Below are 26,735 nucleotides of genomic sequence, written 5' to 3' on the forward strand. Positions count from 1 at the left end.
TCCAAACTGTTCTTAAAAACCTCCAATGATGGGGATTTTACAACCTCCTACGGAAGCCTATTGTAAATCTTAACTACCCTTTAGTTAGAAAGTTTTCCTATCTAACCTAAATATGCCTTGCTGCAAATTAAGCTCTTTATTTCTTGTCCTACCTTCACTGGACATGGAGAACAAGGGAGAAACTAGTCCTGATACTAGCTGCACCAGGCCCTTTGTGTCCCTGGCCCAAAATCGTCAGCCAGGCCCCTTGCTTTGAGTGTCACTGCTTTTGGTCAGTGAGTGAGCTTTAAAGAGTCCAGAATAAATCCCAGCTGCACTAGACAATAACTAGCCTTTTTAGCTTTATAACATCACCCCCACTTCCCATTTCTACAGTATCTTTTATGTGAGTATTTTAAAGTACCTCACACTATTAATGCATACCACCACAGTGAGGTAAGTGTATGAACTTCATTTTCTTAGTAGGAAAACTAATGCAGAGAGATGACTTGGGTCCAAGAGATCACACAGCTTTACCAGGTGAAAAACAAGTTACCACTGGGGCATTAGACATGCAGTCTTTGATTACAACCAAGGGAAGATAGACAACATGAATCAATTGGAAGTAGTGAAGAAACCTATTGCCACTGGTTCCAATAAGAGACATACCTCGCTGGGATAAGAGTCAGGTCAGTGGCATAAAAACTCAAGTGCTCTTGTTAGAGGTTGCTAAAAATTGACATAGTGTCTCTTAGGATTTTTTCCTGGGCCTATCATGGGACTTATACCCTGAGCTGACCAGATGGTATCCTCCGATTCACTATCCAAATGCTCCAACTGCCTGTGAACTAGAGCCCTGCATGGGACTATTTTTTTAATCCTGCTCCTGCAATACCCATTCCCACTCCCGCATTGTTTCTTGCAATTTTATTCTGCTCCCACCCAAAAAAAACCTTAGATCCCGCAAATCCTGCAGTAGAGACAAATTCCCCCATACTACTAAAAAAAAAAAATCTTTTTATTATTTTTATATATACATACACACACACACACACACACACAGAATTCAGACAATTTTTACCATTAAAAGAATAAAACAAATCTTTACATGGTTTAAACCGTGTAAAAAATACTTTAACTCCTATTATAATAGACATAAAATCTCTTTCTAGCCCTCATTTGAATTTAAGTATTATAAGTTTTAAAGTGTTTTTGCGCAAATTACCTCAGTCTGTTTTTTCTGCCCACCCAATTCCACCTGCAACAAAGTACATTTTACCCGCTCCCATTATTATGGTAGTGGGTCCTGCAGGATCCCAGTCCCGCTGCAGGGCTCTTCTATGAGCAGATAGGGCATAATTTGCCTTCTGAAGAGCCTGTGAATGCTGCCTCACATATGGACCACCACTTAGATTTAGCTTGGTGTTTGCAGGAGAGCTCATCCATGCTGAGGGGGGATGGGCTGAAGAATCTTGGAAGGGAGGGGTTGCCACACCAGAATCAGTGGGCTGATAACCACTACACTGCTAATTACCCCATCCAGGGAAGGAGGATGAGAAGCAAAAATGAATAAAGAAGTAAGTTGGCAAAAGAAACGGTCAGGAGCAAAGCAAACCAACACTAACTACTGCCACAAAGGCAGAAGATTTGGTGGCAAGCTGGAGGAGGGGGCGTGGCCGACATGGGCTGCATTAGAATATTACAAACTGTAGAAAGGATGGAAACAGCTCATATGTCTCAAAATTGTGGGAGACACTGGGTTGCAGAAAAGAGACTATGGCTATTGCTCAGATATTGTATGACAAATTTAGCTCTTTTTCCATATCCCCAAAGAAGAAAGAAAAAGGAGACAGTTATACATATCCTCAGATTAAATCTTATACTATTACTAAGGGCAAGTCTACACTACAAAATTAAGTCAACCTAAGTTGTGTCGACAGATAGCCACCACAATAATTAAATTGCTTTTGCATGTCCATGCCACGGTCCTTTTGCCAGTGGTGTGCGTCCTCACAAGCAGCACTTGCAGCGAAGCAGAGAGCAGTGCACCATGGGTAGCTATCCCACTCTGCAATTTGCCACTATCTGGCACAGGCTGTTTTGAGTTGCACATGGGTGAACATGGGAACATGGTTTCAATGGCCCATGATGCTGTTTTCTCCAGCCCATAATATCTGCATCCTATAATGTTTTGCGCCTCTTTTCAAAAGCCCCACAAACCCATGCATCTGCCATCTCCGTGAGAAGCATGGATCCAGCACTGCTCTTCAGTGGTGTGTTGACCGTTACAAACACAACACACTTAGTCCTTCAGGATTTTCAGAGTTGCCAGAGAAGTTGCGAGGGATACAACAATGCCTTGCAGACTGAAGGATGTAAAAAGAAACAATTCAAGGTTGTTGTTGGCATTCGGAGCAGTTGCAGATGGTGGAGCACTGGTTCTGGGCCAGAGAAACAAGCAGAGACTGGTGCGATTGCATCATTATGCGGGTTTGGGATGACAAGCAGTGGCTGCAGAACTTTTGGATGCACAAGGACACATTAATGGAACTGTGTGCGGAACTCGCCCCAAACCTCCGGCACAGCGACACCAAAAAGAGAGCTGCACTCACGGTGAAGAAGCAATCACTGTGTGGAAGCTGGCCACACAAGATTGCTAACGATCAGTCGGGAATCAATTTGGAGTTGGGAAATCCACTATGGGGGGTTGCTGTGATGCGAGTATACAGGCCCATTAATTGGGTCTTGCTGCGAAGGACTGTAACACTTGGCAAAGTGTAGTACATTCTGAGTGGTTCTGCAGCAATGGGGTTTCTGAACTGTGGTGGGGCAATAGATGGCATGCTTATCCCTATTTTGGCATCAGACAACCTTGCCAACGAGTACATCAACAGAAAGAGCTATTTTTCTATGGTATTGCAAGCCCTGGTGGATCACCAGAGATGTTTTACCAACATCAATGTGGGATGGTGCATTATGCATGATTTTTAAAAACATAGGGCTATTCAGAAAGATGCAAGCAGAGACTTTCTTTCCAGACCGGTGGATTACCATTGGGGATATGGAAATACCAATAGTGATCCTTGGCAATCCAACTTACCCTTCATTCCCGTGGCTCATGAAGCTGTAGACTGGCCACCTCGACAGCAGCAAGGAGCGCTTCAACTACACACTCAGCAGGTGTAGAATGGCTATTGAAGGTGCCTTTGGCCATTTGAAAGGGCGCTGGCACAGTCTACTCACGCAATTAGACTTTAGTGAAAAAAATATCCCCATGGTTATAGCTGCCTGCTGTGCGTGTCATAACAACTGTGAAGCATTGTTTCCACCAGGGTGGAGCACAGAGATGGAATGCCTGGCTGCTGATTTTGAGCAGCCAGATATTAGGGCTATAAGAAGAGCTCAACAGGGAGCTATAAAGCTCAGGGAGGCTTTGAAAGACTATTTCAATAGTGAACCACAGTAATGTGTTATTGTTGTAGTGTGCTCTGCTGGGCATTGTTTTTTAGCACCCCGGTACGAACCTTGTAAAGAGTGCTGTGTGTGTGATAATATAATATTGTGAATGCACCTATTGCTTTTATCTTTTAATGATGTCAGCTCCAGCCACTTTATGTTGTGAACTAATAAAGATGAATTAATTTTCCATAAATAAACGTTTATTCCAAACATATGCAAACAAAAACAACTGTAACTGAATGAAACTATATAAATTCAGGGAAAAGAACCTTTAAAAGGGAAAGAACATTCGATCTCATTTCAAACAACACACCAACAGTCTCTCTCTCTGGCCAAAGTACGTGCGGCTCTGATTGTCTGTACTCTTTCCTCAGGGTGGAGGGGTAGCAGTACTGCAGTGGCCCTGGAACATATGGGGTGGGTGGGATGGGCAGGGAGGTCCCAGAATGCAGTTATCAATAGGCTGCAGTGGGAGATGACCACCACAGGTGACTTAGACCAAAAGGTCTATAAGAGTCTCCAGCATGTCCGTCGAGCACTTGAGAAGCATTGTCATGTCTTCCTGCGTCTATCCCTTTGCTGCACGTTTCTCCTCTCTGCACTCTCCCTTCCCATTCTGTCAAGAAGGGCACTCCTCCAAGCAAAGGCTTGCAGGATCTCTTGGAACATGTAGTCCCATGTTCTCTTTCTTGATCCATAAAAGTTACAAGTACTACAGACTCACTTCCGCTTGGGATTCATAGAGCACAGTGGCAGTTCCAGCCATAGTGAGTACGGCCCAGGGAGAAAGGGGCAATTTGGGACAATAAGTGGGGGGGGGAGCACACAGGCACCAGCATATGTGGAATAGGGCAACTGAACTGAATACTGGCACCGTTTTCCACAGGTGGTGGTGATTTTAGCTAGTATCGCACTCCTGAGGGTAACCCATGAAAAGGAACAGCCCCTACACACTTCTGGATGCAGACCGGGTCCATATGCTGCTAGCCTGTGTGCTGCAATGGTGCTAGCTGAAGTAATTGCTGACTGGCTTGGGAAAGTGTCCTACCACTGTGGAAGAAATAGGGCAGCCCTCCCCAGAAACCTTCAGCAGAGGATTGCAGACTATCTCCAAGAAAGTTTCCTTGAGATCTCTATGGAGGATTCATGGGACATCCCGGTGTGCATAAACAAACTGTTCCCCAGAACCCACTCTGCCTCACTATATAGGGGAACGAGAAGCAGATAGCAACTCTTCCTCTACTGATTATTTCACTACATCTTCTACCCTGATTAAAAAATAGCAAATGAACTGCAATATCAAAGCAAACTGCATGCTTACCAGAAGTTCCTTCCCCTACATCAGGCTTGCCAGTGCTGTACAGTAGGGACTGGCTCGACTGCTCCGGCATCAGAAAGAGTTCCTGGCTTGCCGCACCACTGGATCCTCCAGTAACCTGTTCCCCATACTCCTCCTCCATTTCCTCGTCCAATACCTCCTCCTCACTATGTACTACAGGGGCCAGCCCCCCGAAGTATCCACAGGCAGTGGGCCTCCACAAAGGATGGCATGCAGTCTCTTGTAGAAGCAGCATGTTTTCAGCTCCGCTCCAGAGTGACTGTTAGCCTCCTTTGCCTTCTGGTACACCTGCTGCAGCTCTTTGATTTTCACGTGCACTGCTGCATATCCCTGTTGTAGCCCTTCTCCCCATGCCCTGAGCGATCTGCTCATAGATATTGGCGTTTCTATGGCTGGATCAGAGCTGTGCCTGCAGAGTCTCTTTTCCCCACAAACCCAGGAGATCCACCACCTCTGTGTACTCCAGGTAGGAGCGCGTTGCTACGTGGAGCTGGCATGGTCAGCTGGGCAGTTGCTATGTGAGCTCTCCACGCAGAACAAACAGGTAATGGAATTTAAAATTTGAGAGGCTTTAAAAGGAGAGAGTTGAGCTCAAAACCGTGACCAGAGCAGTCATAATGGGGCATTGTGGGATACCTCCTGGAGGCCAATAAAGTCGCCATAAATAACAGTGTCTAACCTGACACAGCATCAACCTAACTACAAAGACCTAAGTGCTATACCTCTCGTGGAGGTCAAGTTATTAAGTCGGCATAATGGTTGAGTTACATTGGCGGGAGCAACATTTTAGCGTAGATTCTTAAGAGAGGTAGGTTGACATAAGCTGCCTTGCATCAACCTAACTCTGTAGTGTAGACCAGGGCTAATTTTCTTCTTTTAGAGGCAACACTTCCTTTTTGCATAACCAAGATGACAAGAAATCCTTAGCCTGATTACAAGTAAACAAGCCGCAACCAAAACAAAATGAAAAAAAAAGCCAAGAACCTCTGTCATCTTTACCAGCCTGAAATGAATGGGAAACAGTTATGTGTATACTAGGAATATTTTTGCATTCACAGTAATTGTATAATCTTTCTCTGAGAGAAGACTAAGTTATTCCATCAAATATGCTAGCTTAAATTTTTTTTTAAACATATTCAAAACCTTGACTACAGCAATGTGAATTGGCTAAATCTATATAGAAAGAGAAAGAAACACACACCTTTAATGTTTCCAGAACTGAAAAGGGAAGACTGATAGGAAAGGCAAATATATAAAGCAAAGTAACATTTATTTTTGACATCTCAATTTTGTTAGACTAGTGCAATTACTTTTGTACAGTTTAATTTCCTGAAACTTGTTTTTTAAAGTGTGGCAGTCAATCAGGAAAAGAAAGTAAGCAAAATAAAGTTTCAGCAATTTAAAATTTATTATTTTATAGTTAATATTTCTTCTGTGATGAAGTTTTAGATAGTTTAGTAGAGTGGTTAATGGTTTATTATACTAGTAGAGTGGCTACAGATAATAGAATTACAATTTTAAAAGCTTGGTAAGAACTTTGCCTACTTTGTAACGGAGGGAATTTTGAATCTCAAAAATTCAGTTCTAGTACTACATCTGTGTAACATTTGGGAAAAAAAATAGTCCAATGCTCTTAATGTACAATCCTGTTCCTTTTAAAAATCAGTTTATCATAAAAGGGACCTACAAAGCAAAACTAAAATTTTTAATTAAGTCTAGATACCCGTACTAAATGTCCACAAGAACCAGGATGAGAAAGGTATTCAGCAAAAAAAGTAAATATTAAGCAACTTTAAAAAATAAAACAAGTTGTGTGAAATCCTTTTGTTTACGTACTTCCTGGTTCACTCTGACATCATCATAAATTGAACTGTTATGCCAGTACTTATATTACATCACCTTCTGGGAATATCTTCAGTGAACAAGAAAGTACTAATATTATATTGGAAGGGAGAAAAGATATATATTAGTTGTATCTTATTGGTATGCTAATGAACCCCACAACTTGGTTGGTGAGTACACGTAATACATATATCTGTGCTAATTCGTTTTCACTGGGCTGTTCACATTTAACCGACAATGTTAGATGAGCAACCTAGAATTGAAAAAATCTTGCAGACAGGTTCCAGCAAACAAAACCGTGATGCGTATCTAAAAAAATCACTATTAAAAATAATTAGCTATTCATAGCTTTTAATATCTAAAGACTGGTATAATAAAAAAATTTCACCCTCAGCAGGCTGAAATCAGATCCTTTTAATTTTCAGGTTCTTCAAAGCAGAAATGAAATAAATGTTTTCCCAAACTATATCATTTGCTGAATACTGAGTGGGCAAATATGCCAACTGTCATCCTTAGAGAAAATGGTTGAAAAAAAGTAATAATTAAGTTTCTGGTTAGATCTTAGATATAGAATTAGAATGAACTCCACGCAATGAGTCTGATACCACAGATCACAAACAGATTTCTCTAACCAACATGATTAACTTGCATACATAATAAGAACATGCTATGTACTGCTTATTTCTATTACACATAAATCATGGTAACCGTTTCGTATATTGCCTAGCTTTTTCTGTTTTTCAATATATTTCATAGTTATTGTATCCAGTTTAAGAAGGCAAAAAACTCTAAAGGTGTACTAGATACCCACACCCCTCTGTTTTGTTGAGGTACATCAAGATTCTTCAACCATTTGAAAAAAGAGTGGGCCTCCATTGCAACTTGAATTCTACAAATCTATTGCAGATTTTATAAACATGTTTTTTGCAATAATTGGTTATCCTGGAAGTTATCAGAGACCCACACATTTATTCAAAGCTTTCATCAATCCGATTTCCACCTTCAACATGTTCATTTGATTTATGACACCCATTCTATGACAGATAAAACATTTGTAGCCCTTTATGTGTTAACCGTATGCTTACATACCCACATATATAGCACCTAAAGTACTGCATCCATCGAATAAGCAAAACCAAGGACTCATTAATAAAGCTTTGTTAATTGTATATAATAAACAATCATCTTCCCAAGTTCTTTGATTTGTGCTCGCTATGTCAGGGTTGGTGGAAAAGCATATCAGAGTGTGAGTAGATTAATATTACCTCCAACCTTAGGCCCACCAGCTGAACCTGGTTTTCTTGCACTGTTTGAAGGATTCCCGAGTTTTTTAGGTGCAGGAACCTTGAAAGCTGAGGCAGCTGACGATGGCCTATTTCCATCCACTGACTCCTCATCATCAAAGCTTTTATCTACAAAAGGATACATAAAAGAAATTTACTTATGAGAACAGAGGGTTTTTTAAAAAATTGCTCTGCTGCACTTTTCACAGAAATTTACCAGAAGATCAAATAAAAATCAATACTAATTTTGCCCTTTGTCTATGGCATGGGAAACAGATGAAAAATAAAAATAAAAAGCATTTTAACACCACAAGATTGTATACAATACTGCCTTTGGATTTGCAATTATCATCATCATATTAAACACAAAAATGAATCCTACATATTCATCACAAAAAGAAAAATTCTCTGCACAGGTTAAATGTTTCCTGTCCATCATCTTCCCAAAAATGAATATAATATTCAGTTCATTCCAGGCTATTCAAGAGCAATGCTTCTCCCTTTTCCTCTACTCATGCATGCATTTTCTGCTACACATCCTCCCACAATGTGTCTACCAACACTCCCTGTCTCATTCCTTCCACCCAGATCTTGCAACTTACAATCACAGATCCGCTTGCAGATCAACCGCCTCATTCCTCTGATAGCTCTTAATTCCCCTCACACTAGGATGCTCCCAATACCTCACATGGCCACACACAATAGATTCTCAATACCAATCAAAGATTCTATCCAAAACTGTCAGAAAACACCATAGCTCCACCACTGAGATTTGTGCCGGCATCTTTCTCTCTCTTCCCTGCACTAGGTGCTGAAACAACCAATCAGCTTCAAGGTGACATCATCTTCTGGTAGCCACTGCCAGATGAAAAGGTGAAAATTCTTCATACATATAAATTCATTCCCACACACACAATATCTGCAGCCACAATTGCAACCCTTTAAAAATTTCATAGCCATACTTTGCTTGAGGGTTTTCTCACACACCCAAAAAATACAAGGACTTGTCTTTTGTTCAGTCAAGTCAGAAACTCATCTCCAGACAACAGTTAAAATATTCTCAATAGAGGATGTGCTGCACTTGGTGTTTAAATTATTTTTTTTATTAAAAAGAATTCCAGAAGCAAACTGTGACCATTTTGTAATTCATTTAGTAGAAAAAGTTGGATTTATCCAGACCCTGTAATGCACGTAAAAACAAACCTGTAGTTCATATCATAAACAAGATGGGTGAGGCTGACACACAGCTGCATAACAATGATATAAGCCAATTTAAAAGATATTTCTTCACTGGAACCTGCCATTTCTAAAAAATATCACAGCACTGCTTTTATTTCAGGAATTTTCATGTTTATTTAACCTTGGTGTACACTGAATGGCAAAACGTTCCCTATAAAATGAGCTATATTTAAAAAGAATCTCCTGGGGAAAGACACATTCACTATCATATGAGAGCAAACATGTTTTTCCAAATGGCATTTATAGCGACAGCTGATGTAAAAACACTGAGCATTCTAGGGTTTACTTTAGTTTCCTAATGACAGTATGACTTCAGAAATATTTTTGTTTAACCAAAACAACATATAGCAATACTAAACCTCTACTTTCATTTACAATCAAAAACCTAGAAAATATCAGTAATAGTATATCTGAACATTTTCTCCAACATGCTTGTTTCCTTTCAACTACCATTATAAGAGAATGTGATTAAGAATACTTCTGTATATGGATATGTAAGCAAAACAGAATGCAAGAGGAAGGGCAGTGAAGAAACACACACTATTCCATGAGTTTCCATGGAAACAGTACTTAGTCCTCACACAAGAACTGGGAGAATACACTTCAGTTCTAACTAAGAAAAGACACTGATTTAACTCTTAGTGTCTTAAAAATGTAACTGTAGACATCAGCATTTTTTAAAGAAACTGTTAGACCCATTAATCTAATCACAAGATGAAGTTTTATAAACTTAATGCTGCATGAAATAAATGTTAATGGTAGTGGTTAACACTGAGGATTCTGACTCAGGGAAACAACGTAACTTCAAAATAGTATTAAAAATAGGCTATAGATGAAACCAATTTTTAACTTTTTTTTTTTTTTTTTTTTTAAACATGATGAATAGCCACCTAAAACTTCTTAAATTAGGATACCAGAAGTAGCTGATTATTAAAACTCAACTCTACATTTATTTTTCACTGTTAATACATACATATTGCATTTTTTTCAGCTTTGATTATGAAAACAGGTTAGACTTTCATATTGTCAGTCAAACGCACAATACTGCAGTCTATGAGTTGCAAATAGTGTATTATAAGACCATTTTTATTAAAAATAAAACTGTTTCCAGTGCAATTAAAAAGTAATGGTAAGATTTCTGCTGATTTTACATTTGTAAAGGTTCTTATTCCAGGGTATATATGAAGCTGCAGGAGACTTAAAAAATAATACTGGACAGATTTCTACTGAAAATGCACATAAATTACTCTATAATCCTACAAATACATAAATTGAATATGACACCTAGTTTAATAAGAAATTTTAAATCTAAGATGATAAAATAATTACATTTAAGATTTTATAATATATTAAGTCAAAATTTAATTATAGTTTTAACAGGAATTGCAACTTCCCCCCAGCCTTGTGTGTATTTATGTCTGTGGGTTTTGATCAATCCCCATTGAGCTTCAGGGAGGCTCCAGTTCTTGAAAGACCCATAACAGCATTTGCATATATCCGAAGCCTCAAATCTGTGTTTACAGAAATTATTACAGGCTTATATAAATGTATTACATTTGCTTCAAGTATTATGTAAAATTCATATCTTTTCACACATATATACACGGACATTTGAGTACCTAATCATGAAAATGAATACACTTGTATTTATTCCCGTCTGCAGCACTCCAGATTTGGGCAGCTTTTTCAGCAGGGTATAAATCCACTAAAATCAACTGAGTTGAATCCACCTACTCCTGGCCATAATTTAGCCCACTGAATACAGCTGAAACACTGCATCTGGTCATCTTCAGATTAGCAGCCCTGGTGGAGTCCTGTCTATGCATGCAGTTTTCAAATTTATTTCATAATTTCTAATTTTTTAATTAATTTCACTATTTCCAAGTCAAATTTCTTCACTAAGTATAGGAAATTGCAATAACTGGGGATAATGTGTAAAGTATATATGAAGTTTTAAAATTAAATTGTTTGAAAATTACCTCAAGATGTGAAGGGGGGGAAAAAAACAAACAAAAAACACACCTCTTCCATTCTGGGATACCACAAAATGGCCAAACAATTTTCACGCACAAAATATCACACATACAAAATTTATTTTGGGACCAAGAAACCAGAACCCTAAATAATATTTTTTCCAGAAAGTTACAAGTTACTGAAAGCAGGAGTTATGCAAGCTGATCCATAACTTTAAATAGAGAGTGTTGCTATAACATACAGTAGCATAATACCTTGTACATAAGAATTGAACATGTGTATCAGAATTTCAGGAAGCAAGCAATGCACAGCAAGCAATGAACAGAATTAAGTTGCAAAGGAAATGGAGAATTAATGGGGTGAAAGAATTCAAATTTCAGTCATTTCTCTCACTGCAGTTTGGTGACTCAGCAACTTCATTTTAAACAACACAGGTGAACTATTTAAAGAAGAAAAAGGGAGTCAGGACTTGTCTATACAGTGGGGTAATTCACTGTAGGAGGGTATGATTTCTAAACTGCAATAACGTGTTACTCATCAGTAGGTCATGTAGACCCTGCTGGTGTGCACGAAAGGTTCATTACAGTGCTTTAATGTACTACTTCAAACACCACATTAAAGCACACTAGCAGTATCAACATGGATCAATTTATGCGCAACATGTTAGTATGCTTTAGAAATCACATTCCCATATAGCACATTACCCCATCATGTAGACAAGCCTTTAGGCACCCAACTCCCCATTGAAATTCAGTGACAGTTGGGTACCTAATTCGCTCAGGCCCCTCTGAAAATCTAAGCCTATATTCCTACTAGTTAGTGACAATGCATTTCTAATTTGAAGCAAAATTTCTCTTAAAATGGACACTTTCAAAGTAAAAAATTAAAGCAACTCAAAATGTGGGTTCGTTTTTATCTTTAAGATTAAAATCCAAACATGGCAATTAGCATGGACTGACTGTCCTGAGTTGTACTTGCTGCCCATGACTATTATACCATATACAGTATTTAATGAGTCACCTAGAACCTGTGAAGTCCTGTATATTTCTACAATACAGGCTGAACAACTGAAAGCAACAACAAATGCAGAATGAGTTTGAAAGTTTCTAATAGCTGGAGGAAGAGTATGCCACAGATCAAGCACATAATCACAGAACACTAGCTTCTATCACCATGAGATTAAAATCAGGGCAAAATAAATAGGTAATTGTCCAACTATACCAAAAGAAGGCCAGGAGACACTGGATGTGGTTTAATTAGGCTGCAACTCTATTAACAACTGTCTGGGAGTACCTGGCAGATAAAAATGTACAGTGTAGGTAACTCCATGATCCTTTCAATATCTACCCAGGGGGCTTCCACCAGTCCCCTCCTTTTTTTCCCCCACTCTGGTCCCCAGCCAACAAGCTGCTGAGACCTTTCCATTCCCGCCCCCTCAAATGAAGGGTAAGGTGGGCTATAAAGGAGGAGGGGAAGGTCGTCTCCCTGCCGTTCCAGTCACAGAAGCCACAAATCTCCCTGTTTCTGCTCCTTTAACAAATACTCCTTTAAATCCTTTACCAAACCATTTATCTGATCAATGTATCCCTTCCCTACAGAGCACCTGCACTGGATATCTGCCCCACATTTACAGAATGAGTTGCGACATCATAGCCTAACCCCCATTCCATGCTCGCCCCAACTAAGCCCCGCCCAAACTCGCTGTGAGGAAAGTGAAATAACACCCCCACACTCTGCCTTGGTCAACCTGGCGGTGAGGGAAAAATTCCTTCCCAGCCCCCCAAGAAAGGAGTAGATAGAGTGCCTACAGCAGATCCGGACCAAACCTGGTATTTTGCCACTTTCAAGGGTAGGAGAATGGGTGCTGCTCTGCTTGGTCCAGGTGAAAGAGGGCTTCCCCTGCCCTCTTCCAGTCAGCTGGGGGGGGATGAGTCTGCATCCTCATGCAACATTTATGCCCCCGCCCTTAAAGAGGTATACCCCTTTCCCCAGCAAGTCAGACAACGCCCTCCCCCTCCCCTCCCCCGAAGGTGTGGTGCAGTTATTGGTCAAGTTGGATCTTAAAGGCCAATTTTGAAAATAAACTGAAAAAAGATCAGAGCAAGTCCATTCAAAGTCTTAAACACCAACTCAAATTAAAAAAAAAAAAACAAAAAAAAAAACCACACAACGTGACTTCGATAGAAACCAATGGAAAGTTTTTCAAACAAGAGTAATATGCTGTAATCTTGAGGTAGTGGTACTTGTGAGCTTTTAGGCTGCCAAATTTTGAAGCTACAATTGACCTGGATATTCACAAATAATTCAAGATCTTTCCCAAAACCTATTGTTTCAAAGTAACGTTATTACATAGCACAAGATGTTTTCATTATAAAACCATGAGGAATATGTAGAAGTCTGGGGACAGCAGAATAATTAAATCTTTTAATAACAGAATAAAGTATCAACATTGTTTTGCCAAAGGGAACTGACAAGGAAGACAGGACTACTCAGCTGTTACCAAAATATAAACTATTCTAGTTGGCCTTAAATTCATACAATTATGTGATATATCTTGTAAGTATCAGTCACTATAGCTATGCAGTGGTTAGATGGAAGAGTGTCATCTACATAACAGCAGAAGTAAAATACATGCTTTCTATTGATAGATTCCAAAAGAAACTTATCAGAAGACAGTTGGTCCTAAAATAGATATCTGAAGGTCAACAAAAAACAGAACTGGAGTTGTACTGAACTAATGATCCAAAAGTCTAATAGCAGAGACTAAAACAAGCTATAAGGATGTCATGATCCAGTATGTCTCATCATACTAACAGAAAAAGCCTTAACTATTGGCAGTGAATAAATCACTGAATATCTTGAATGAAAGTAGCCTCCATGCTGTGGTATTTGTCAAAATATTAAAACAACAAGGTAGAATTCAACTGATCACTCACCCCCCCCCCCCCCCCAAGTACCTGTGACAGGTCCTGGATTTAAAAAAAAATTAAATAAAAAGTTCTTAAGAGGGTTTGTTCTCTAGCAAATACAACCAAAGCTTGTTTACAATTACAAGGGATCATTCCAAAATTCTACACTAGGCAAAAAAGAATTGTGTCAGATAGTTGGAACCACTTAAGTTTGCAAACACAATTGCCATTCCAGATTTTACAAGCACGGGTTGCAATGACTTCTTGGAACATCTGGGATAAAATCTTTAGCTCAATTTCACTTGAACTGGTGCAGCTTACAAAAGTTTCTCTCAAGCACAAAAAAGGAAGCCACAACGACTGCAGGCGCACCACTTTAAGTTCATTGTTTTAATTCCACCCCTCAATGCTGTGCCCTGCATTTCTCAGTGAGCATTCTGTCCCCTGCATCAGGCATTCCATGGGGCCATTTTGTCAGTGCTAACATGAAGTGCCTTACGAGTACATAAGCAGCACACAACTGTTTATCAGCATCTATCTACTTGTGAGGAAGACCTGGTTCTTGCATCAGTTACAAAGATTTTTGCTTCCTACACTATTGGCTCCAATCTTGAACAAGCCATTTTCTTACATTACGTTACAGATTGTAGCAAAATATCTAGAACTACATGTCGGTAGCTGTGCAATTTTACATCTCCAGCTAAAAGGGAGAGAAATCTGGGAACTATCCATATAGTTATGATATGTATGATATGTAATGATAGCTGAAACAATAAGAACGTATTAATTTTGCCAGATAGAAAGAGTATAGAAGGAGAAGAGAAGATGACAATCTTCCTGAAGGAGAATGTTATCCAATGTTAGAGGCGGTCAAGAAGATTGTGGAATCACAAGCCTAGGAGGGCAAGTGAATGGAGGTAGGTAGTGATTAGTTGTCAAAAATGGCCAGGTGTAAATCAAGTTGATTAAGTTTCAGTTAAATACAGTACATGATAAACAGTACACAACTCTAATTCCTCTATGTTGTAGGGGTCTTTTTTTACTCTGGCTCGTAGATTTAGTACTAGGACTGGGAAATATAAAAAAATTCAAGCCTTCAGTTAATGATTTTTTTTGGGTGTCTATCCATTTTTAATGTGGATATTAGAATTCTGACAATTATAATCTGCTATTATATTTGTACAATGCTTAGCACATTATGGCCCAAGCTGGTTGCAGCCTTTAGGCACTACTGCAATATAAATGTTGTATAGCAATAACAGTAACTAACATCATGCTATCAGATCACTAATCCTATCTGGGTGTGAGACCCTATCATGATCCTTGATGACCTTGCCTAACCTTTGCTCACTTAGTTAACAAAACTATACTTTGATGACACTAGAGTCAGGCTACTGCCTGTCAGCTGTTGATTCAGGAAGTGAGTGGCTACTGAATGTGCCTAGAGAAGTCTGTAAGCGAGGTGGACTTTAGAAATAAAGTGCAATAATATTGACTACCCCAATATTTTCCATTAGTTGCTCTGCTTAAGAGTTTTGGAAGCTAAAACGGGATAAGCAAAACTGAAAAGTGGAAAATTCAAAACTGATAAATGGAAATACTTCTCACACAAGAGGAGGTTACTTACGTGTAACTGGAGGTTCTTAGAGATGTGTGGTCCCTATCTGTATTCCACAGAGGGTTATGCATGCGCACCATGCGCCCGGAGTCAAAGAATTTTGAAAGTAGTGTCCATTGGTCCGCGCATGCACTTTGACTCCCCTTGTTTCCATCCAATGTAATAAAGGGCAGGACGGATTGATCGGGTCTCCAGTTCCTTCTCCACCGCAAATCTGACAGATCCGAAGCAGAGGGGAAGGAGGACAGGAAGTCAAATACAGATAGGGACCACACATCTTGAAGAACCTCCAGCTACAGGGTAAGTAACCTCCTTTTCTTCTTCGAGTGATGGTCCCTACTGTATTCCATGGGGGTTGACTTACAAGTAGTACCTACATTGGCAGATGGTGTGAGGATAAGGAAGGAAGGGTTGTGCAGACAAACACCGTGCCAGAGGAAGCATCCGCCACCGAGTCCTGCACCAGGGTGTAATGTATTGCAAAGGTGTGCACTGAACTCCATGTAGCTGCTCTACATAGGTCTATGAGAGGCACGTCCTGGAGGGAGGCTGTAGTCGTAGTTTGAGCTCTAGTGGAGTGAGCCTGTATCCTGGTAGGGGGAAGCAGGCCCGACAGTTGGTCGCAAAGCGTGATGCAGTCAGAAATCCACTTGGAGATTCTCCAGATGGAGATGGTCTGTCCCCTGAATCTCTCAGCTATTGCAATGAACATTCTAGGGGACTTCTTGATAGGATTTGTTCTCTGCAGGTAGAAAGCCAGAGCACACCAGACGTTGAGGAAACTCCCAGGTGTATGTGATGCAGGTCTGTCCACGACAGACGGGATGACAGTACCTTGGCCGGAAACGTCAGCCTGAGGTCCACAGAGTGACAGCTCAGTGAATGAATGGACTGGAGCCACATCTGAAGGCAGCGAAAATGAAGTCTTGTGACAGAGGTCATGTAGATGCACAAAGCCATGATAGAATTTATGGTAACCCCGATGAAGTCTAGTGACTGTGTGGTGTTAAGGATCAATTTTTTTATGCTGACACTGACTCCAAGTGAAGCGAGGAGGTGGAGTAGTTTGGAGGTCGATACAAGGGCTTCCTGGCAGGACATGGCTGCCAGGAGCCTGTCGTCGGGGAATGGAAAAAACAAGAAAACCATAACACCTGATGTGAGCTGCTACTATGGAAAATACTTTGGTGAAGACTCTGGGAGTGGTAACTATTCCGAAGGAAAGTACTCAGTATTGGAAATCATCAGCGCTCACCATAAGTCTGAGAAAACGTCTGTGGGTGGGATGAATGTCAACATGGAAGTAAGTGTTCTTCATATCGAGAGCCGTGAACCACATGCCTTTTTCTAGGAATAGAATTATCACTGCCAACGGGACCATGTGAAACTTGAGTTTGCAGATGAAGTGATTGAGGTGGCAGAGGTTGATGATTGGTCTCTGACTGCCTTTTTTCTTGGGGATCAGGAAGTAAGTTGAGAAGAACCCTGTTCCTTGATATTCCAGAAGAATGTGCTCTATTGCTCCCCAATGCAATAAGGAGTTCACTTCTTGGGAGAGGATATTGTCATGACAGTTGTCCCCCATGAGGGATGAGGGAGGGAGGTTTTGGAAGAGGTAGCATGACAAACTTGATTGGATAGCCATGGCGGATGACATTAAGCACCCATCTGTCCATTAGTATTGCACTCCATGAGTGATAAAAAGAGTGCTAAGCAACCCCCAAAGGGAGTGGAGGGGTCCCCCAAAGGGAGTGGAGGGATCGCAAAATGTTAGGTCTGTGGCTGGTGGCTCTCAAGCTCGTATCAAAAATACCTCTTGGCCTCAGGCTGGGTTTGAGACAAGGAAGCCAGCGAGGCGGGATGGCATTTTCGTGGAGGTTTGTAAGGCTTCTGGTGATAGAACTGAGGAGACCTGTACCTGTGTGTGGACAACGAGCAGTGAAACTTCCATTTGGGGGCAGGAGTGTATATGCCCAACCAGCAGAGAGTAGCCAGAGAATCTTTCAATGTATATAAAGACTCATCTGTCTTGTGGTTATAAAGATGGGATTTCTCAAAGGGGAGGTAATTGATGGTGTTCTGGATCTCTTTAGGAAAACCAGAAGCATGAAGCCAAGATTCCCTATGCATCATGACAGCTGTGGCCATGGCCCTAGAGGTGGTATCAGCTGTCTCTATTTTGAACTGGAGGGCAGTTCTAGCTATGAGTTTCCCTTCATTGACAAGGGTTTGGAAGCAGGCATGATCTTGTCATAGTAGGGAATATTTAGCCAATAGTGCTTGATAATTGGCAATCAAGAATTGCAAACTGAAGGAAGAGAAGATTTTCCTCCCCAGAAGATTGAGGCGCTTCCATTCCTTGTCCCCAGTAGACAGAGGGTGTTGCTGCTTGGTCCTCCCTGAAGCAGTCTGAACCATCCGCAAGTTTAGAGCAGGGTGGGGGAAGAGGAATTCTGATCTCTTGGTTGGGATATAGTAACATTTCTCAGTTCCTTTAGGAGTGCCAGAAAATGTGGCAAGAGTATGCCATACACCTCTGGCTGGAACTAATATGGCATTGTTAGCTGGGAGTGCTATTCTTGCCGGTGCTGAGGTGTGTAGGATATCCAGGAGCTTACATTGCGAGTCTTGAATCTCCTCCAGTGGGATGTGTAATTCTCCCTCAACTCTCCTTAGAAGCTCTTAGAACTCTAGGAAGTCACCTGGTGGGGAGGGAGATAATGTAGTTACCGTTTCATCCAGTGAGGAGGATGGGAACCCTAGTCGGCTCCAGTAGAACCGCCAGGACCAGGGTGTAAAATTCTTCCTCAACTATTGGATTTATGAACCTGCTTGATAGATCCCTTTGGGGGGGAAGCAGGCAGTGATTCTCTTGCAGGTCAGGCAGGTTCCGAGAGAAGATACTGTGCCCAGGGCCCCCAATATGGTCAATAAATCAGATCCACCGGAGGTTGCAGAGGTTCCCCTGGCATGGGGTAACAGTGGCTCCGATGAGGATGGGGGGTAGCAGTTCCCATGGATGTGCATGTCTCAGTGATGGTGTATAGGAGCAGTATGGAAGAGGTTGTTCTCTTGGTTCTGATTCATCAGAAGGAGAGAAGGCAGACTCTGGTTCTAGCGGCGATACTGTTGGAGCCAATGGAACCGAATACAGTACCTGTGAGGAGGGCAAGAGACCGCATACCCTAGGCCAGGGGTGGGCAAACTTTTTGGCCCGAAGGCCATATCTGGGAATAGAAATTGTATGGCGGGCCATGAATGCTCACAAAATTGGGGTTTGGGTGCAGAAGGGAGTAAGGACTCTGGTTGGGGGTGCGGACTCCAGGATGGGGCCAGAAATGAGGCGTTCACGGTGCAGGAGGGGGCTCCGGCTGGGGGTGCGGGCTCTGGGGATGATAGGTTTGGGGTGCAGGAGGGTGCTCTGGGCTGGGATCGAGGGGTTTGGAGGATCAGGGCTGGAGTAGGGGGTTGGGGCGCAGGTGAGGCTCCAGGCGGTGCTTACCTCAAGCAGCTCCTGGAAGCAGCAGCATGTCCCTTTTCTGGCTCCTACCTGGAAGCACGGTCAGGCGGCTCTGCACGCTGCCCGGTCTGCAGGCACCACCCCCGCAGCTCCCATTGGCTGTGGTTCCCGGCCAATGGGAGCTGTGGGGGTGGCACTTGGGGCGGGGGCAATGTGCAGAGCAGAGCCCCCTGGCTGCACCTACGCGTAGGAGCCGGAGCGGGGCCATGCCACTGCTTCCGGGAGCCGCATGGAGCAGCCCCCAACCCTACTCCACAGCTGGAGCACCGGAGCGGGGCAAGCCCCAAACCCCACCCTCCAGCGGGAGCTCACGGGCCGGATTAAAACGGCTCACTGCCCGGATCTGGTCCGTGGGCCGTAGTTTGCCCACCCCTGCCCATGGCACATCCCATGGAGGGGATATGATCTCCCTGGAAGGGAGGGACCCAACAAGGACGGGACACTGGGTCGGTAAGGCAAAGACCTCTTGGGGTTCAGCCATGGATCCGGATCTTCCCAGTGTCAGGGGCACTCTTTCCTTCCCAGACATCAGTACTGGCACCAATGACTTTCCCTGGAAGGGCAGTTCTCATGCTTTGTGGGCTGCCAGTGACGGCGGTACTGGCGGTTCAATGCCTGGGACAGTTGGCTCCCATAGTTTCTGGGTCTTCTTCTCATGCCTGTGGCACAGGAATGAGCTCAATCCCCTTGGGCCAAGCTAGTGGAGGGAATGTCCATTTTCTTGGATTTAGATGAAGACGTAGCCCCATGCTTATGGGAGACTTTCAAACTTCCTGATTACGTCCCCGCCCTGGGGGTGATCCTGCCAGCACCGGAATTGGATGTAGTAGCGGGAGGCAAGCTCCTCACTGAATCAAGCCGAAGTACGCAGGGGGTTCCCCAGTCTAATTCCAAGTGCAGTCTCATGGCCAGCTCCGCAGAGATTAAGGGCTCAGCCTTCTCGGCTTCGTCTGAGAAGGGATTAGCAAATACTGCACCTAGCCACAATGTGAGCTTCTCCCAGGCAGTAGAGGCAGAGAGTTGATGGTCATCGCTGACCAAGAAGGATGGTGGGCACGAGGCACAAAGTTTCAAGCCAGGGGTCCTGGGCATAGTCCAGCACCCACGCACAGGTTCAGCGTAGGGAAAAAAACCCAAGGCTATTTTAAAACTAACAAAACTATTAACTAGGAAAGATATAAACTAGTAAAACTGCAGATAAAACTGGTAAAACTAACGACAACTATGATCTTTTTGAAATGCGTCACAGACACGGTCACTGAAAATTCCAACCTAGACCATGCAGCTGTCAGAAGGAACTGGGGATGCAGTCAGACCAACCCACCCTTTATCGCCTCGGCCGGAAGCACAAGGCAAGTCAGGGAGCTTGCACGGACCACTGGACACTACTTCCAAAATTCTCTGACTCCGGGCGTATGGTGTGAATGCTTAACGCTCAGTGGAATACAACAGTGACTATCACTCAAAAAATAACATGTAATTAGACTGTGAAACTCATTGCTACAGGATGTTGTAGAGGCCAAGAATGTAACAAGATTCAAAGAGAGATTGGAGGTTTATACAGCTAACAAGATTATACAGAGTTATGGTAGTTTATACTGATAAAAGTTTCAGAAGAGAGAAAATCTTATGCATCAGGTTTTAAATCAGTCTAACTACTAGAGATTAGGATGAGACCTTGATTGGGGTAGATTATCCCACATCTACTTACTCACCTTCTTGCACCTTCATCTGAAGCATCTGGTGACGTCCATTCTGGGAGATAGGACATAGGACTAGATGGACAAAGGTCCGATCCAGCCTGGTAATGCCTATTTTCTGAGGGAGAAGCTTTTGTAGAGTGTGAATTGCCAAAGTTAGGAAAGCTAACAGAAGAGATGTCATCTGCCAGTACTTTGCCACTGGAACAGCAGAGAAGAGAGGGTTACTCACCTTGTGTAGTAGTAACTGAGGTTCTTCGAGATGGTTGTCCCTGTGGGTGCTCCACTTTAGATGTCTTGATGCCCTGAGCTTGTAATTGGAGATTTGTGATAGCAATGCCCTGTTGGGCCACACGCACGCCATAGCCATCTCACACCACTCCAAGCGGTTACATAGCAGTGTGCAGCCAACCATCCCCCTTTCTTCTCTACCTCAGAGAATTGGCCTGAAACTCCGAAGTAGAGGGGAGGAGGGCGGGTAGTGGAGCACCCACAGGGACAACCATCTCATAGAACCTCAGTTACTGCACAAGGTGAGTAACCCTCTCTTCTTCGAGGAGCGTCCCTGTGGGTATTCCAATTTAGGTGACTGTTGAGCAGTGCCCCTCAGTGGAAGGAAAGGGCTTCGGAGCTGGTCTATTGATGGTGGATAACATCGTAAGTCCAAAGTGAGTATCAGATGCTGACTGCTGCTCTAAGCATAGTTAGTGAAAGTATGGATTGATGTCCAGGTAGCTGCTCTGCAAATGTCAGTGACAAGGACATTCTTGAGAAAGGCCACAGATACTGTCAGTGCTCTGGTAAAGTATGTGCGGTGGAGCTTGTAAATTGTTGTTTTGGTAGCACAAATGGATACATCCTGATATCCATTTGGATAGTCTCTGATTTGAGATGGTTTGGTCTAGGTGATTTTCTAAATGTTTTTATTCTTTCAATGCTCTGCGAACATCTAATGTGTGGAGTGAGGCCTCTTTCCCGTCCACACGTGGCTTAGGAAAAAATACAGGTAAGTAAATGGGTTGGTTTAAATGAAAGGGGGAGGCGACATTGGGTATGAACTTAGGATGCGGTCATAGGATTACTTTATCTTTAAAGAATGTTGTATAAGGCGGGTGTGCCATTAGGGCACCTATTTCTCCCACCCATCTGGTGGACATGATGGCAATGAGGAAAGCCACCTTCATAGTTAAGTGCAACAAAGAGCAGGTTGCAAGGGGTTCAAATGGCTTTCCCGTGAGTCTGCGTAGAACGAGGTTGAGGTCCCACATGGGTGTAGGGTTTCTTATTGTGGAATAAGTGTTTTCAATGCCTTTAAAGAAGCGTTTAATCATCGGGTGAGCAAATATAGTGACCCCGTCCACCTTATCATGGAAGGAGATAATAGCAGCCAAGTGTACTCTGATTGAGCCTGTGGATAGCCCTGATTTTTTAAGTCCTAGTATATAGTCCAGGATCTGCGGGGTGTGTGTGTGTGTGTGTGTGTGTGTGTGTGTGTGTGTTGATTATGGCAAGATTTGTTTATCTTGACACCAGGTGCAGAATCGTTTCCACTTATAGATATAGGTCTTTCTTGTACTTAGTCTCCCACTGTTCAGTAATATATCTTTTACTTCCTCAAAACAGGCCTTCTCAACCCAAGTCAGCCATAGAGTAACCAGGCCTTGAGGTGGAGTACTGCGAGGTTGGGGTGACGGACGCATCCCGCATCTTGTGATAGAAGATGAGGTACTAAGAGAAGGGTTCGAGGTGGTTTCACTACCATGTGATGCAAGTTAGGGAACCATGTTTGTCTGCACCATGTCAGGGCGCTATGTCCTGCATGATCTTGTGAATGACTCCGCTTCGGAGTGGGGTCGGAGGAAATGCATACATCAATGGCGACTCCTACTTTAGGAGGAGAACGTCACCTAGGGAGTGGTGTCCCAATCCCGCTCTGGAGCAATATTGTGGGCAACTGGCGTTCTGAGCTGTTGCAAATAGATCTATCGTGGGCAACCCCCATAGTTTGAATATGAATTTGAGAATTCCGGGATCCATCTCCCACTTGTGGGTTTCTGAGAACCCCCTGCTTAGTACATCTATTGTTGTATTCTGGCATCCCGGCAGATAGGATGCTGATATCTCTATGTTGTTGGTGATGCTCCAATTCCAAAGGCATACTGCTTCTGTACATACAGAGTATGATTGTGCTCCCCATTGGTAGTTTATATAAAACATGCATGCTATATTGTCCATGAGGATCTTAATGGCATTGTTCTTGATTAGAGGGAGAAAGTGCTCACATGCATTTCGAACTGCCCTTAGTTCCAGTAAGTTTATGTGCAGGTCTGACTCCGCTGGACTGTATTGTTGAGTAAATGTTCTCCCTCCCCCCAACCTATTAGAGACGTGCCTGTCGTGATTGTCATGGTTGAAGTTCTTTGTTGGAAAGGGACTCCTGAGCAGACGTTCTTTGGTCCACCATATTAATGAGTCTTTTACTCTGCGTGGCATTATGAGGCGTCTGTTGAGAGAGTCTGTGAAGTATATACAGTGTTCAAGCCAAGCCTGCAAGCATCTCATTTGGAATCTGGCATGCTTGACAACAAACGTAGTTGCCAATGTGTGCCCCAAGAGTTGTAAACACACTCGGACGGATGTTTGTGGGCTGTTCCTCACTGTTGAAATTAGGCTGACTAGGGTGAGGATGTGCCGTTGGGGTAGTGTTGCTGTTAGACAGTTGAGACAGGCTCCTATGAATTCCAACTTTTGGACAGGAACCAGTGTGGACATTTGCACGTTTATTTGCAATCCTAGGTTTGTGAAAAGGGTTATCGTGCTCTGCGTGGCATTTATCGCTTCTAGCCATGTTGGTGCCTGTATGAGACAGTCGGCCAAGTATGGAAATATCATTACTCCGTGTCGGCGTAGGTGAATTGCAACGACTGTGAGAACCTTGGAAAAAACCCTTGGGACAGTGGATAGGCTGAAGGGTAGTACTCTGTATTGGAAATGCTGTTTCCCTAGGGTGAATCTCAGGAATCTCGTGACGGTTGGATGGCAATATGAAAAAAAAGAGTCCTGATGGCCGAGGGCTGAGAGCCAATCTCCCTTCTCTAATGCCAGAATTATTGTGGTTAGAGTCACCATTTTGAAACATTGTGTTCTCATGAATTTGCTGAGTTTTCTTAAATCCAGGATGGGTCTCCACCTGCCAGTCTTTTTCTGCGTTAAAAAGTAATGTGAATAAAAACTTCTCCCACTGTGTTGTGATGGTATGGGTTCCACGGCAACTAACTGTAAGAAGTCATTTATTTCCTGTTGTAATAGGTGCTCATGAGAGGGGTCCCTGAAGAGGGACGGGGAACATGGGTGGTTAGGTGGGATAGAAATAAAGGGGATGGAGTAGCCCTTCTGAATAATCTCTAAAACCCATTTGTCTGTCGTGATGGTGTTCCAGACTGGGTAGTATGGTGAAAGACTGTCTCTGAATGGGTGGGGGACTGTTTTTGGTTCCAGAGTAGTCGAGTGTGGAGGTCTCATGCCCTCAACCACACTTTAAAATAATTGCCTAGAGGTGGATTGTTGAGACATCGAAGGCTGATCTTGGTTCTGCCAACGACTGTTCTCTCTTTGTTTACACCCTTGGTCGTACTGTCTTTGGGGCTGAGAATATGGCATAGACCAGAATTTCTGATTGTAAAATCTGCTCTGTTTTTTTTTGTTTGCAGGTATGTAAATGCCAAGGGTTTTTAAGGTCGCCCTTGAATCTTTCAGAACTCTGGCAGGTGCCATGAAGGACAAAGTGTTATCATATAAGAGAAAAGAATAGCGTTTCTGGGGTGAATGGGAAACTGAAAACTGGACTGGTCTTCAGACTGAATCCCCATCATGAGGAGCTTCAGCTGGAGATCCCTGGCTTTTCTTGTCTAGCTGTTAGTTTTCTGCAATGTGGGCACTTTCGAGTAAAGTGTGTCTCACTGAGGCAACAGACACACTGAGTGTGACCATCAGAGACTAGTATGGAGAGTCTGCAAGTCAGGCAGCATTTAAAGCCAGGTGAGCCGGCCATGCATGAGAGAGTTGGTCTCTTAGAGGGAAAAAAAAAAAGATAAACTCTGTTTGAGGCTATGGCTGTACACCTACAAGAGAGGGGGGGAAAAAGGGGGGGAAAAGGGAAATTTTTTTTTTTTTTAAATTTAAAAAAAAAATTATAGTAAGGCAAGGGGCTAAGGAAACTAACAACAACTAAGCTAACACTATCACTATGGACTATCTATTATGAATCTTATCTAAGGTAAGAGAGGGCTCTGCTGATCACTCCGACTCAAGCCAAAAGGCGGTAGAGAAGAAACTGGGGAATGGTTGGCTGTGCACTGCTATATATCTGCTCGGAGTGGCACGAGATGGCTACAGCGTGTGAAACCCAACCGGGCACTGCTACCACAAATCTCCAATTACAAGCACAGGGCGTCAACACACCTAAAATGGAGCACCCACAAGGACACTCCTCGAAGAAGAACTGATATCCACTGCTGGCCATAGCTGTTGTAGGAGATAAATTAATACAAACACCTGCTTAACTTATCATCAGCTTCCTAATTATGTTTAATTCTCATATAAATAAGAGTGTGGGAGCAAGAGAATGGTATAATTCTTGCACTGTTTTGACAATTATAAAAACATTTCATGTATGAAAGCATTTTCTGTTGATCTGTAGAAATTACACAATTTATAACAATCCCAGTGAAGAAAAAAAAAATCACAGTGGGTTTAACAGAAGAAATATTCTATCACATCAACATAACTGAAGTCTGCGGAGTCTGAACAATATGAGGAAGATGGGAATAGGAAGCATGTGCATGGGGGACCATGAGTAGGATGAGAACACAAACGAGTCGTCAATATAATCTTCCTGCATTCTCTCTGTTCTCCAGCTGCATCTTCATTATCAGTTTCTCTTTCCCCTGCATAGTTTAATGAATATTTTTCCTATGGCATATTCCTATAGTAGTGAAATGGTTCTGCCCTGTTTTGCCTTGGTCCAGTACAAGGCACTAAAGAGAGGTTACTATCCTTTTCATTTGGTGCATTAAGCATATCATCTGTCTCAGCATGGCCTACTGAAAAATCAGAACAAATATGGAGGAGGGAGTTAAAGTATGGCTTTGACTATCTACATGCTGCAGATCTGGAGTTCAATGCACATACGGATTTTTCATCCATTGTTAATTACAGGCTCTGGGAAATTGCTGATGAAATACAATGTACATTTTTCCTGAACTTCACCTTGCCATGCTCATTCTTACTTGGAGCTCTTGCGGGAGAATGACAAATTACAATACCACTGCTGTAAATACAGTTTATCAAAGATTCTTAACCCAGTTCTTTGGGGCAACTTGACCTTGGTTGGTTTGTAATAGATTTGGTAACACACTATAGTAAATATGTTCTCTCACCTCTCTTCCACAGTGTATCTTTAATAAATATGTCCCCCTCTCCTCCTCGAGTATTTCTTTGGCATATTCCAAACTACTCTGATAAACCTGGACTCAGATTTCACATAAAGATAAGCATGGCTGACACACGCCTCTTTCACCATACTTTAGTTGATTTTGATGGAATGCAGGAAAAATATGCTTTGCCAGATAATCAGGATGCAAATTTGGAGGAGTGGTTGCCACAGAGTAGTCACACAGACAACAGGAACTTAGTGAGATTAAATCCAAGTGTCAGTAACAGGATCTGGCATGCTGAATCACATCTTCCTCCCAAACTCATCAGCACCTTACCAATCCCACATGCTCATTAGCATTAGACACATCTTCTCTTCTTCCTTCTACACATCCAAGCGTCAACATTCAATCACTTTTCCCTCTATAACAATGGCAAAA

The 26,735-nt window shown here is 42.5% G+C and overlaps 1 protein-coding gene across 1 annotated transcript in view; it reads right to left on the reverse strand.

Annotated features, from left to right (window-relative positions):
• Window positions 1-26,735, reverse strand: part of LOC113409490 (CLIP-associating protein 2-like) — a 271,704-nt gene that overhangs the window by 166,302 nt on the left and 78,667 nt on the right. Inside the window, exon 8 of the mRNA XM_029914215.1 lies at window positions 7,885-8,031. Coding sequence (XP_029770075.1) covers window positions 7,885-8,031 — 147 coding nt within the window. The remainder of the gene's footprint in view (window positions 1-7,884; window positions 8,032-26,735) is intronic.

This window comes from Terrapene carolina, unplaced genomic scaffold (assembly GCF_002925995.2).
Source record: "Terrapene carolina triunguis isolate 2854851 unplaced genomic scaffold, T_m_triunguis-2.0 Scaffold33715, whole genome shotgun sequence".
In the NCBI taxonomy this organism is placed as follows: domain Eukaryota; kingdom Metazoa; phylum Chordata; order Testudines; family Emydidae; genus Terrapene; species Terrapene triunguis.